Source organism: Neomonachus schauinslandi, chromosome 14 (genome assembly GCF_002201575.2).
Source record: "Neomonachus schauinslandi chromosome 14, ASM220157v2, whole genome shotgun sequence".
NCBI classification, from domain to species: domain Eukaryota; kingdom Metazoa; phylum Chordata; class Mammalia; order Carnivora; family Phocidae; genus Neomonachus; species Neomonachus schauinslandi.
Genome location: NC_058416.1, coordinates 74,299,701 through 74,313,958, shown reverse-complemented (window position 1 = coordinate 74,313,958; position 14,258 = coordinate 74,299,701). Strand labels below are relative to the sequence as shown.

At 52.2% G+C, this 14,258-nt stretch overlaps 1 protein-coding gene across 1 annotated transcript in view; it reads right to left on the bottom strand.

Moving 5' to 3' along the window:
• Positions 1-879, bottom strand: part of WSCD2 (WSC domain containing 2) — an 86,058-nt gene extending 85,179 nt beyond the window's left edge. Inside the window, exon 1 of the mRNA XM_044921036.1 lies at positions 501-879. Within this exon, the coding sequence (XP_044776971.1) occupies positions 501-879 (379 nt within the window). The remainder of the gene's footprint in view (positions 1-500) is intronic.
• Between the last annotated feature and the right edge of the window lie 13,379 nt (positions 880-14,258).

The following is a 14,258-nucleotide window of genomic DNA, read 5'->3' as shown; positions in this document are numbered from 1 at the left end:
GTGAGGAGGACCGACAGGCCACATGGTAGAGCAGAAGCTCTCACAGCCCTGGGCCCGTGGTGCCTCAGTTTCCTCATCCCTAAAATGGGAATGGAGCACCATCCACGCGGAATCGTGGCAACACCTCAATACACAGAGGGCTTAGAAAAGTACCTGGCACACAGTAAGTGCTCAGTCGATGCTGCTTCATTTTCATGTGTATTTATTTAACAAGCCTGAGAAGGCTGCGAGGAAGTGTCAGGCTTTGAACTCTGACAGATGTAGGGTCCAAATCCATGCTTGGCTGTTTACAAGCTGTGTGACCTTGGGCAAGTTACTTTACCTCTCTGAGCTTCCCATTTCTCCTCTGAAATGGGGGTGACATCGGAGCCCCTGGCATGTCAAAAGTGGTAACTGCATGGCAGGTGGTTCCCATTAAACACTGAGACCTGGTGGTTGTTACTATATTCTTCTCAGCCCCTCCCTTCTCCTTGGCCACCGTCCCTGTCTATCCCTCTTACCTCGCTCCTCCTCCTTCTCCCGGACGATCCTCCCCTTGAGGGCTCGGCTCCAGGCTCCACCGTAATCACCCAGCTTGGTCCTCTCGCTCCCGTCCTTGGCCTTGAACCAGGGTCCGTACCGGCGGGCGAGGCTCGAGGCCTCGCCCGCGTCCCGGAAGCCTCTGCCCAGATGCAGGTCACCCAAGAAGGGCAGCTCGGCGCCCTCGGCTGGGACCCCCGCGGCGGGGCTGGCCTGGTTCTGGGAGACAGCAGGCTGGCCCACAAAGCCAGAGTGCAGGAAGACCAGGCTCCCCGCCGTCAGGTAGAGCACCAGGAAGGTAAAGAAACGCACAGGCTTCCTGCGGAAGTACCGCTGGAATTTGAACCAGAGCTTGGCCATAGCAGGATCATTCCGGACTGGCTCGCTGGGGCTCGGCTGGTGGGGCGTTGGGGGGTGGGGGTGTTCAGGAAGAGGAGGGAGGGGGCTGCGTTTCCCAAGCTTCCCTCAGGGATGGAACCCCTGGGGGTGTGCAGCCTTCTTCCCTCCGTGAAGGTGAGGGCCGAAACCAGAGTGGTAGGCCAAGTCTGGCCCTCCTGAGGTCAAGGCGAGCTTCTCTGGCCCACAAAAGGGGCCCAACACCCGGGAGTTGGTCCCATTTTCCTACATCTTGTTCTCTGCGTCAGAGAGTTCCCAAAGAACTTTGACCATAGCAATCGCAGGAGAATTCCACCGGCCACCAGCACTGCAGCTCACTTCTCGCCTCTTCTTGGCTCCTCAGGCCTGTCAGGGCTGGATGATTTCACTCAGGGCGGTTTCCTGGCCCCTTCCCCAGCTGGGGGCCAAGCTCAGTGTGTCCACCTCATGGAAACAGAAGCTGGCAGGCTTCCATCGGCTCAAGCATTAAGGCTTGGGACTGCCACCTGCAAAACAGTATGGACACAGATTTAAGAAGCCCCTTCACAGAGGCCAGAGCTCAAAGGGTTCCTGAACCTTCTCAAGGGGGATGCAGAGGCCCAGAGAAGGGAGGGGACCAATGTCCTGAAGCACCCAGCAGTGCTGGGTCTTCTGGAATCTCTGCCTTTTTTCAAACCACACTGGGAATTTGGGGGCTTGACTCCTACGGGGGCCCACATTTGGGGACAAGCTTTATCTTAGACAAGCACAAGTTCTTACGCCCTGCATTTCCTATGTATCTGTCAAATATACACAGATTCATGAATTATTTTAAGTCCAAAAAGTACCTTTTAGGGTCCTTGCTGAACTGCCTGATGGACCTGGCTGATTCTGAACCAGATGAAATTCACACCCCCCCCCCCAGGAAATACTTAGTGAGCCCCTACAATGCAACAGGCGCTGTCCTAAGTTCTGGAGAGAAGTCCCTTCCTTCACAGGGCTCACATTCTAGAGTGGGAGAGATCAAAACCCTAGCCCCTCTCCTCTATCCAAGGAAGAAAAGGAAATCAGGATTATTTAGCCACAGAGTCATTCGCTCTGCATTTATTTAGCATCTACAGTATGCCCAGCTTTGTGCCAAGCCCTCTACGTGTATTACTCATTCATTCTTCCCAGTGTTCCTAAAGGAGGTAACAATTTCCCCACTTTACAGATTAGGAAACTGAGGCCACATAGCCAACCCAGAGTTGGGATTTCAACCCAGGACCGTCCAAATGCAAAACCACAGCTCATAACCACTGCCTTTGTGACTCAGCTTTGTCCCACGTGGACTGGATATCAGCTGGGGGTTCAGAGAGAGACCCTGAGGCAGCAGCCCATCTCCACTGCCTCCCAGCGACCAGCGGCTCACTCTTTGACAGGGGGCCCCTCAGAGTGTGGTCCAAGGAGCATCCAATTCATAATCACCTGAGAGTCTGGTCAAGGAGGAAGATTCTGGATTTCTCCAACCAGAATTTCTGGTAGAAGGGGAAACCTACAGATGTAACGAGGTGCCGTCAGGTAATGGTGATGGGCACGGAGGGCCGAGGGCACTGCTTTATGAGTAAACGTTAAGGATCATTAGCCAGGAGGAAAACAGAATGTAAATTAGGAAACAGCCTTCTGGCCGATGTGATTTCCTATTATCACCAGCAGGGGGCCTCGTGACAATCTTGGCCAATGCACAGGATTAACTGGCAGCCAATGGAGGATCAGAATGGTAACAGCCCCTCCTAATCCAGAGCAGCATGGGAGTTTTAACTGTGGTTCAGGGTAGATTCCGTCGGTCCTCCATATGCCATCCTACTCATTCCAGGACAAAGCACTAAGCACCTACTGGGCACCAGTTATTGTTCTAGGCACTTGGAATAGATCAATAAACAAAACAGCCCCAAATCCATGCTTTTGTGGAGTCAAACCACCTGTTCATCCATGGATTCATCTATCTGCCCATCATCCTTTAATCCATCCATCAGTCTACCTACTCATCCATCCACAGACCTGTACCTCTGAAACAAATAATATATGTTTAAAAAAAAATAGTAGGAAGGGAAAAATGAAGGGGGGGAATCGGAGTGGAGACGAACCATGAGAGACTATGGACTCTGAGAAACAAACTGAGGGTTCTAGAGGGGAGGGGGGTGGGGGGATGGGTTAGCATGGTGGTGGGTATTAAGGAGGGCACGTACTGCATGGAGCACTGGGTGTTGTACGCAAACAATGAATCATGGAACCCTACATCAAAAACTAATGATGTAATGTATGGTGATTAACATAATAAAATTAAAAAAAAACATAATCTATCCATCCATCCATTGTCCATTCCTTAGCCCATCCATCAATTCACCTACCCATCCATCCAACCACCATCTCTCCATCCATCTGAACTATAGCAGCCCATTCATCCATGCAGCTCTCCGTGCATCCAGCCGTCTACCCATTCTTCCATTCATTCAAAAACATGTGTTGCTTGCCTACTGTGTGTGCTTGGGATGCAGGAATAAATCACCCAGAGTCCCACTTTCAGAGAATTCAGAGTCTACTGAGGGGGACAGCAACTTCATCAACCACCACAATAAATCACTATACTAGATAGTGATAAATCCTGCAAGAGACGTATGTAAAAGATATAGAACAGCAATTAATATTAATAGCTAATGTTTACTGAACATTTATTATGTGCCGGACACTGCTCTCAACACATAGGTACTCTGACTTAATCCTCATACCAATTCTACGAGGGAGATCTGTAGCCAATTTTACAGAGGAGAGAAATAAGGCTCAGAGAGATTAAGTAATCTATCCAGGGCCACACAGCCATGGCGAGCCTTGAAGGCCAAGCTCAGGAGTCTGGATGATGTTCTAACTGCATGCGTGGGGAACCAGTGACGTTTCATGGTCACAGCTCGAAAACCTCCAGGCAGTGGGTGGTGACCCATGGTATTCCATGCAGATCACATACATGCCAGGTGTTTCTGCAGCTGGGCCAGGATGAAGAAAAGCCAGCAGCCATCATGGGGATGGGCAGGGGGACACCAGCCCTTCTAGAAGTAGACAGGCAAGAGCATGGGCTCTGGAGGTGGACTGACCTGGGTTCAAGACCTGCCTCTTCCACCCACCTGCTGTGTGACTAGGTCAAGACACCTGTTCTCACCAACTGAAGATCCTCGCCTGTGAAGTGGGTGTAAGAATCTTGACACCTCCCAAAAGATGTGCTGCTGAGAGGACTGCATTTAAAGATGTCCACAGAGTGCCTGGCACATAGTAGGTGCTCCAGGAAAGCAGCCCCCACCCTGCTTCTCCCAAGGGCGCATGTGAACAGCCTTCAAAGGCATTTGCCTCAGCAGCACGTTTGCTGCTGTGGAGACGGCAGAGATTCTGGCTGTCGTGTTCCCTGTGGCTTTTTGTCTCTCTGAGGATATTTCTGGGTCTTGTCCTCTTTTGTTGTTCCCTTCTTGTTCTTTTCTATTTCAACACATTTCTTCTCTAAGTGGGTGCCAAATGGGTTTTAAGAGGATAATGAGCTCATTAGAAGCTGGCAGGGAACAGAAAGAGATGGAGGCACTGGTGATGTGGGGAGTGAACGGGGCCCACCCAGGAAGGGACTCTGAGGAGGGGGGCTCCTCCAGGGGACCGGGGGCGGTGCTGACTTGAGCCACCCATGCACCTGCCAGTGCTGGGAGGGAGGGCACCCCGGAAGCTGGACTCCACAGAAGTGGAGGCATCCTGTCTGTCCTCTCTCCGAGTGAGCCCCAACATCTGGAGCACAGGCAGTCCCCAAGAGGTATAGGACATGAGTGAAAAGAGTCGGGGGACTGACCTCCCCTGGGGGCTTAAACCTAAACCCTGTCACCAGAACAGTGGGGACAGCCTCAGAGAACAATGTTCAGGGCTCTGTGGAGACAGTATCTTCCATTTCTCAGCTCTGGGTGGTCCTGGGGTTCAGGGGTCCCCTCTGAGCCACAGTCCCACCTCCCCAAGGGAACCCCAAAGACTTCTCTGCCTCTCATGACCCTCTGTCATTCTCTCCCCATTCCCAAGTTGCTGTCTGTTTCCCTCTCTCTGTGTCTCTCTCCAGACAGAAATTCTAACCCCAAAGGGAATGGGGACATGAAGCGAACTGTCATTTGTTGAATGCCGGTCCCATGCCGGACACTGCATGCAAAGGCTTTGCAAACACGTTCTCACCAACTCCTCCCTCCCGGCAACCTGTAAGGCAGGTGATGATTCTCCCCAGCCCACAGACGGCGCATCTACAACCCCAAGCAGGGGGCACACGTGGGCCTTCACCTCTCGGTCTTCATTTGCCCGTTATGTGTTGGAAACCACAATCCCGTCAGCATTCTCTCCTGTTGCTTACAGGTGTGAGACTCGGGGCAGGTGCCCTCACCTCTGTGAACTGCGGTTTCCTCTCTATGAAATGGGTCAACCACAGAGTCTTCTTCTTGGGGTTTTGGGAGGGTCCGATGTGACAGCCCACACAGGGCTGGAGCTGGCGCTCACTATGAGCTCCATCCCTCTCCATTCTGCATGAGAACTCTCAGAGCCTCAGTTTCCCCATCGACCGAATGTGGTGGATGACATGATCCCTGTCTCCCTCCGAGGGCCAGTGTGAGTTTCCACAAGGGGGAGGGCAAGAGGCCCCCTTTGCAAGAATGGCAGCATTTGGTTACTGCAGCTCGTGTTTCCAGCTGGAGCCTCAGAGTGTCTAAACACAGCCTATTTTTAGCACCGAGTGAACCTCTGGTGCCAAGCTGCCAAGAAACTGACTGGTGAGGCAGAACTGCCCCGCAGGGAGGGAAAATGGGAGCTACAGCAGCCCTGGGGCTCCCTCCCCTGGGGGGGGTGGCGTAGAGCTGCCCCTCCAGATTGCAGGGGCAGGTAAGTCTGGCTGGAAGCCCATGAGCCTGGGCAGCGGGCACTCCCTCTCTCTCTCTCTCTCTCTCCAGCCCCCTGAACTTGACTTGAGGGCACCAGCCCAGGGACCAGCTGACTCCTCGGACACCATCCAGGTTTGTGAAGTTGTGATTTCTTCACACTCTGGGTAGGAGATGCAGCGGGGGCGGCGGCGGGGGTGGGGGGGGCGGTTCTCCAAGGAACTGGGAGCCCAGACCAGAGATGAAGTTTTAGTCTTGGCCCAATGGTAACAATTATCACACAGAAATCACCAGTATTTGCTGAGCATTCACTTTGTGCCAGGCACTGTGCCAAGCATCTTATCCCCATTGGGCCATTTAATCCCTTTGAGAACGCTTTGAGGTGGTTATTAACCTCTCTGTCCCTCAGTTTCTCCATCCCTAGAATGGGGGAAACAATAGTACTTTTCTCAGAGGATTTGTGTGAGGACCAAATGAGTTCGTATATACAAGTGTTGCCTATGTGTTACCTCTTCCTGTAGTAATTTGTAGGTCACGTATGTGGTTTTGCCTGCCCAGCACCCATTTTTTCTGGAAGAAGGATGCTATTTTCCCACACAGAGCTTCTCTGTCATCAATTCTTAGCTTGTATGGCCGGGGTAGAATGAATCCCCCTTGGGGCGCCTGGGTGGCTCAGTTGGTTAAGCGACTGCCTTCGGCTCAGGTCATGATCCTGGAGTCCCGGGATCGAGTCCCACGTCGGGCTCCCTGCTCGGCGGGGGGTCTACTTCTCCCTCTGACCCTCCCCCCTCTCATGCTCTCTCTCTCTCATTCTCTCTCTCTCAAATAAATAAATAAAATCTTTAAAAAAAAAAAAAAAAGAATGAATCCCCCTCACCAGCTGCTGCAGACACTCGAACCTGTCGTCTCCTGATACCGGTGCTCAGGAATGTAGGGTGTGCACAGACCCAGGGGTGGAATTCCCAGGGCCGACTGTGTGAGCATCTCAGGACAACCCGAAGAAAGGCTGACTGGTTTTCCAAGGGGCTGTACCGTATGGGTGTTCCGTGGCTCCAAATCGGCATCAACACTCTACGTTGCCAGCCTTTTGCGGTTCTGCCAATCTGATAGGTCCTTTAACAGATTTTGTATGTGCCCCGCCCAGAGACTTGGCTCCCGAATGCCATTTGGAAGCAACGGTGGGAGGTGGGGAGTCAACACCCCGGCTCCCTCACCCCTGGGATGGGGTAACTGTCAGGTAGAGTTTATATAGTCTCCTTCACTCTCCCCAGAGGGATTCAGCCTCAGTCTCCCTCAGTGGGAGCTGACTTGACAGCACACCCTGTGTTGGTGTCTTCCCTTCCCTGTCTCTCTTCCCCACTCAGGGAAGGAAATGAGTCAGGATGCTCTTTGCCTCTGAAATTAACTACTTCGGAATATACTGTGATTTATTCAAACTTTTCCTTACCAATAGGTCTGTAAAATATCTCCAGGTTTCTTCCCTTATAAATAAGTAATGCTATGATTAACCTCCTGTATGGAGATCTTTGTCCAGATTCCTGGAAGGCGACATAGGACCTCTCAATAATGAGGAGACGTAGTTATGATTATACCCATTTTCTAGATGGGGAAAGCCAAGGCTCACAGAGATGAAGTGATGTGCCCAAGCACACAGCTTGCAGGACACGGAGCATGAATCCAAGTGCACAACTGTCTAAATCTCAATGTCGTGATGTGCAGACACCAGGTAGACCACCGGAACAGCTAGCTCCCCCTTACCCACTCCACCGTTTCAGTGGAATCCCAGCCTCAATGGAAGGATCCTTCCTGAGCTTGGAGACACAGAAAACCATCTCTCAAACACTTCTTCCCCAGGGAGTCTAATCAAAGTTCTTCTTTCTCATCTTTCCTGCGCCCGGACCAGCCATTTGGCCAATGAAAGATGTCCTGAAGTAGCCCCCCAAATACATTATAAATTATATGCCAGTCTCGTGGTTTTCACCCATGGTCTTTAGGAATCTAGAATTTTCTTAACCCAACGAACCCTGGGGGAGAACTTCACATGCCTACATGGTGTGTGGACCCCCCTCTGGGACATATCCTTCCCCTCATGGGTGTCTGCAGTATGATGATGCCACTGAGTCCATGATGGACCTGCTGTGTTGGTTCTCCCCAGATTCTGGCTGCTCTGGGCAAAGGTGCAATGGGAGCTTTAATACATACAGACTTGCTTTGGGGGCCCAAAAAGTGGGATTACAGTGTCCAAGATTGTGCACATTTGTGTGTGTGCCCACAGGGAAAACCTTGCTCCAGTCTCCTAAAATCAAAACCTGTGTTGACTTCCTCGTGCTCACGCAGCTGCCAGGAAGAGTCCCAGAGCCTCCACACTTCCTTCCTTCCGTTCCTAGGACGGCACTCACCTGCCACCACCCAGCATCCATAGCTCACCATCCGTGTCCATTATCATTCATCTTTCCCCAAACTCAGGAAAATAAATGAGAAGGCAAAGTGCCATTAGCTTAATGGCCTTTAACACCCAGCCATCTGCCATGATGTAATTAAATAAAAAAATCAAAAAGAGCATATGGTGCCCATTAAAAGTAAATATTAAAATTTTGTTTCCCTGGGTAATGATTCTAGTACCTCTTGCTCCACGGGCAAACTTTATGGCCTTTTTCACTTGTTGCAGAGACTCAGGCTGGGGCCACAGTGAGTAGAAACCAGCAGGGGAGAACCATGGAAAGGGGTCCGATCGAGAGGCAGACATTTCTGGTCTGAGCCTGCCTCACCCATTTGGTGGCTGTGGGATCTTCGGCAAGTGGCCTGCCTCTCCAAGACTCAGCTTCCTCATGTGCAAAATATGGCCAATCTACCCTGCCTCACTGAAAATGTATGAAGATACGAGCTAATGTGTGTCAAATACAGAGTACCGTAATCATCGTATGTGCTCGTGTTTATTGAGCACCTGCTATGTGTCAGGCACTTTTAACCATCCTAAAAGAAAGGTCATATTGGTTAGCCCCATTTTACAGATGAGAAAACTGAGGTTAGAGAGGTTATGGTATCTGTGCAAGGTCACAGGGCTAGGCAGCAGTGGAGCTGGGTTCACACCCAGGCAGCCTGGTTCTGGACCCTGCATTCCACTGAGCCTGACAACAATTTCTCAATAGATGGTCATACTCTGCCCCAACTTTGGCCAACTCAACAGACCATCTCCTCCCCTTCTCATGACCAATACCATTTGCCCAGACTTCATCTCAGAAAAGGATGAAGATTCAGTGAGTTGTTTTGATGAGTCTTGACCGCCCAAGGTAGGTGTGGAGGACCCATTTTGTGTGTGTGTGGGGGGGTCCATCTAGTGAGTGACCTCCAAGCCCCTGCTCACGGGGGCAGGCCCCATTGGTCATGTTTGTACCACATAACAAGCCCACTGGCATTGCTGGTGACCACAGGTGGACTCAGATATAAAACTGGCCAATCAATTCTTTTTTTTTTCTTTTAAAGATTTTATTTATTTATTTGAGAGAGAGAGAGAATGAGAGACAGAGAGCACGAGAGGGAAGAGGGCAGAGGGAGAAGCAGACCCCCTGCTGAGCAGGGAGCCCGATGTGGGACTCGATCCCGGGACTCCAGGATCATGACCTGAGCCGAAGGCAGTCGCTTAACCAACTGAGCCACGCAGGCGCCCTGGCCAATCAATTCTTGCCCCCCTCCCCCAGAATGTGGAATTGGGATCTGAGACATGACCATCTCTGCTTGTTGCTTGGACTACAAGCTGTCATCACATGGCCAAAGAAAGAGCTAAAGTTAGTCTGCAAAGAGAGGAAGAAGAAAACAGACGGAGACAGAGGAGCCAAGAAAGCTTTGGGTTCCTGACTCATGGCAGGCCAAGTGCCAGCCTCCCAGGCCTAGAGATAGCATTGAATGAGAAGATGTGGGTCCTTTGCTTACTATGGTGCTAGGTATACAGCAGGGACTCAATAAGAGTTAGCTGGGGGTAGGTTCAAAGGGCAGCCATACAAAACTAAACATACTCTAACCATGTGATTCAGCACTCATGCTCCTTGGTATTCATCCAAAGGAGCCGAACACTTAGGTCCACACAAAAACCTGCACACAGATGCTTACAGCAACTTTATTAGTAACTGGAATAATGTGGAGTCAGCCAAGATGTCCTTCAGTAGGCGAATGGATAAACAAACTGTAGTACATCCGGACAACGGAATATTCCTCGGTGCTAAGAAGAAATGAACTCTCAAGCCATGAAAAGACATGGTGGAACCTTAAATGCATCTTACTAAGTGAAAGAAACCAACCCGAAGAGGCTATGTTCCGTATGATTCCAACCACAGGACATTCTAGAAAAGGCCAAACTATAGAGACAATAAAAAGATCAGTGGTTGCCAAGGGTTGGGGTGGGGGGGGGGAGGAGGAAAGACTGGGGGGGAAACACAGAGGATTTTTAGGGCAGGGCAGTATTTTGCGTGATACCAGAGCAGTGGATATAGGTCATTATAGATCTGTCCAAATCCATAGGATGTCCACCAACCCCCATGAGTGAGCCTGAACGTAAACTATGGAGTCTGGGTGACAGCGACGGGTCAGTGTAGATCTACCCAATATAACAAATATCCCACTCTGCTGCAGAATGTTGACGGTGGGGGAGGCTGTGCAGGGGTGGGGCCGGAGGCATCCGGGCAGTCTCTGTACTTTCTGCTCCATTTTGCTGTGAACCTAAAACTGCTTTAAAAAGTAAAAATCTATTAAAAAGGGAGACTGCCTTCATACACCTGAAAAGGTGGGACCCACCAGAGTAGATGTCCACGGGCCATTAAAACTCTGGGCTGGGGGAAGGAATGGAGGTACAGGAAGGGACAGAGTGGGGGAGGCGGGTTCAGAGGGGGAAGTGACAACTCCCCTTTTCCAAGGGTTTGATGAAAGGGGCCCAAGGTGCAGCTCGCCCAATCCCCTGGCCTTTTCTGTCACATGGGCAGCTGGCAGCCCTTCTCAGAGCCCAGATCACTTTCCTCCCCAAGAGGGACTTCTAAAGAAAGGCCCTAAATCCCTATCATTAAGCCATCTGGAGTCATCCTTCTCCTCCAGGGGCTGCTCTGTCATAGGTCAATTAGGGCACATTTGCATAGAGTTCCTTAATAGGTTGCTAATTGTCTGGGGGAGATAATGGATGGCTTTCTGGTGGTTCTGGGCCGAATGTTTACCCACAGGGGCAGACCTACAGGGGTATCAGAGAATGGGGAGGAAGGCAGGAAGGGAGGGGAAAGGAGGGGAGGGGAGGGGAGGGAAGGAGAAGGCAGGCGGAGGGAACAGAGTGAAAAGTTACTGCCTCACGTGCAGTAAAGAAGTATTGTGAAACTTTTGCTTCAGTTGTGTGTGTGTGTGTCTGTGTGTGTGTGTGTGTGTGTGTGTGCATGCTGTAAAGTGCCTTTCTCGCTGTAGGTCCATTAAAATTACTTGAAAGCCCTAGTGATGGAGAAGAGCAGGGGGAGAGACACTCTGGGGGGCGCGGCTGCAGAAGGACCCACTGAGGATCAGGTGGCGTTGGAGCGGAGACCTCATCAATGAGAAAGGGGGCGACCGTGGGAAGATGTGGGGCAAGGATGTCACAGGCAGAGGGGTGACAGTGCAGAGTGGGAGGTGGGAAGGGGCCCAGCACATCCCAGAAGCGAGTGGGCAGGGTCAGAGCAGGGAGGACAGGGGCTGGGTGTTGGGGCGTGGACCCTGTCACACAGGGGCCTTTTGGAGGAACTGCGGTGTGAGCCATGCCTGTCTCCTACAGTGAACAGTGAGGAGGTGGCGGAGGACGCCTCGAAGGACCCTTCCTGTCCCCTTGGACTGTGGCCACGACTCTGTGGCTCTGAGGTGGGCCGGAGTCGAGAAATGTTTGTTGAGGGGCAGAGCTGAGAACTGGCCGAGCGATCAGTGGTGGCTCGAGAGTTTCTTTCTAGGTGGGGCTCAGGAGAAAACTCTGGCCGCAAGGGCAGGCTCAGGGCTTGACCTGGCTGTATTGGGATGCCAAGCGCTTAGATGAAGTGAGAACATTCGTCACGATCAGGGGTTGGCAAACCGTGACCTTGGGCCAAACTGGCTCTTGGCCTGTTTTCGTCCACCCTAGAGCTAAGAATGGCTTTTATATTTTAAAGCGTTATGAAGAAGAAGGATAAGCAGCAGCAGACCCCATGTGACCCCCCCAAAGCCTCAAATATTTACTATCAGGCCCTTTCTCGGCGACTGAAGCTGACAGTGGAGATCCCAGGGGAGAAAGAAGGCGTAGGGCCTTCCGACCCCAGAGCTCAAAGACCCTGCCTTCTCTGGTCTCTTAGCAAGTTCCTTAGAGCAGGTGACAAAGGTCTGGAAGTCTGGAAATCCTTGGCCTCAAAACAGTCTCCTTTTACAGAAGGGGAAACTGAGGCCCACAGACACTCAGACGAAAGAACCCCCATCCGTATGCAATGCTTCCCGTGGACCTGAACCCAAAAGGGTTCAGTAAGTTTTAGCTATTCCCATCATTACTACTGTTTTTATGCCACCATAGAGTTGTAGAGTCAAAGGGTCCTTAGAAGCCAGTTAGAGCAGGTCTGAGAGTTTACAGATGAGGAACGTGAGGTTCAGAGAGGTTCAAGGGTTGCCCAGGGTCACACAGCCAGGCCAGGGCCTCGCGGTTCCCAGACCAAGCCTGCAGCCCTATGATTTTCTTCCCCGTGCTCGTGCCTCTCTCCCTGCCAGGCCCCCCCCCCCGCCCCGCCCCCCACGAGCCCATGGGCACTTGCTGGCTCCCGGGTGGCCAAGACGGATTACACTCTAATTTAGGACCAGCGACAGCTCCTGTGAGCAACCAGGGGATTCCCCAGTAAGAACCCCGCTCCCACCCCCAAATCCCCCAGCCCAGTCTTTCTGCCCAAACTAATATGCATGTGTGTGCACGTGTGAGGATGTGTGCGCCTGGGAATGTGTAGGTGTGTCTGTGTGTCTGTGTGTGTCTGGGCGCAGGTGTGTGTATGTCTGAGTGTGTGTATATGTGTGTGTGGGTGTGTGTGTGAGCCCCCAGCCTAGCTGCTCACATTCACTCTCTCCCCTCCCAGTGCACCCACCCCCCAGTCTCAGAGCAGGACTAAGAGGTGGGCTCTCCGCCCATCAGAGCTGGAGGGAGGACCCTTCACAATCCCCGGGCCACTTTCCTCACTGACCCAAAGGGGAAGGTGGAGTCAGCCAGCGACACTAGCCAGACCCAGGCCTCCTGGACCCCCGCCAAAAGCCTTGACGCTCTCCCTGGGGGAAAAGGACAATGTATAAACTACTATGTATTGCACACCTACTATGTGCCGGACCCTTCCATTTACACCATGTCACTGCTTCTCCCCAGAGGCTCTATTCAGCAGCTTGGCTTTATTCTCACTTAACAGCTGAGCCAATCGGGGTGGGGGTGGGGGAGGCCAGTCACCTGGGCTGAAGGCAGAACTGGTGAGTAAAGCAGAGCAAGACCTGACCCTGGGCCTGTTCGACTCCAGAACCTTAATCACAACGTCCCCGTGATATTGCCTCTGGCCGCAGCACCGACCTCCGACCTCTGCGGGGTGAGTGCGTGGATTTTGAAGACCTCCAGGCCCAAAGGCCTTTCTCCGGAGAGCCTGCTCAGCCACATGGTGCCCCTCTTGAGGCCCCTCAGCTGGGAATGAGGGAAAGGAGCCCCTTCTACAAGGGTTGCCCAGGGTCACACAGCCAGAAGGGGTCTGGGGCCTTCAGTGTGGCCTTCAATGGCCCAGGGAGATCAGCTGGCATCCAACAGAGAGATGTCCCCTCCCAGGAGGGTAACCACCGCCGGAAACCACACTACAGCCCCCTGGTTCACCATCTGGACACCATCGAGAAGGTGACGCATGCATGCATGAACACGGACACCCCCATGCCTGTCACCCTCCCTCACAGCAGGCGCACATATGCACCCGCCCCTGCTTCTCCATCCCCCTTCATGGCACATGGCAGGACGCCTTCCACTCTACTCCCAAATCACAAAGAGCAGACACTGGGTGATGCCCAGGCATGTTTAGGGCTGCACCTAAAGCCAGAAACCAAAGCTTCTCGTTGGGACCAAACATGGTTTCTTATCCCCTGGGACTGCCAAAAGAAGAGAGGAGTGGACCAGAACACTACTCTGGGAACCTCTGACTCCAGAGGTACAGAGTGAAGTCTCTGTTTCCAGAGCTCAGCTCTAAGATTTTACCCCACTGCTCTGCCGTCAGAATGATCGTTAAGTTTCCACGCCAGGGTCCCTGACACCTAGCATTCTGTGCTGGGACACCGGGGTCCGTTTCAACGTTGGCAGGTTCTCAGATTCTGAAATTCTGTTCTGAGCCCCTAAGATCCCATTTCCTCCCGTGTCAAGATTGAAATTCTCCCTGGGTGACAGCCACGCCTCGCTGCCTTCCAGTGACCAGGATGAAAGATGTGCGTATGAATTATGTATTTCCAGGC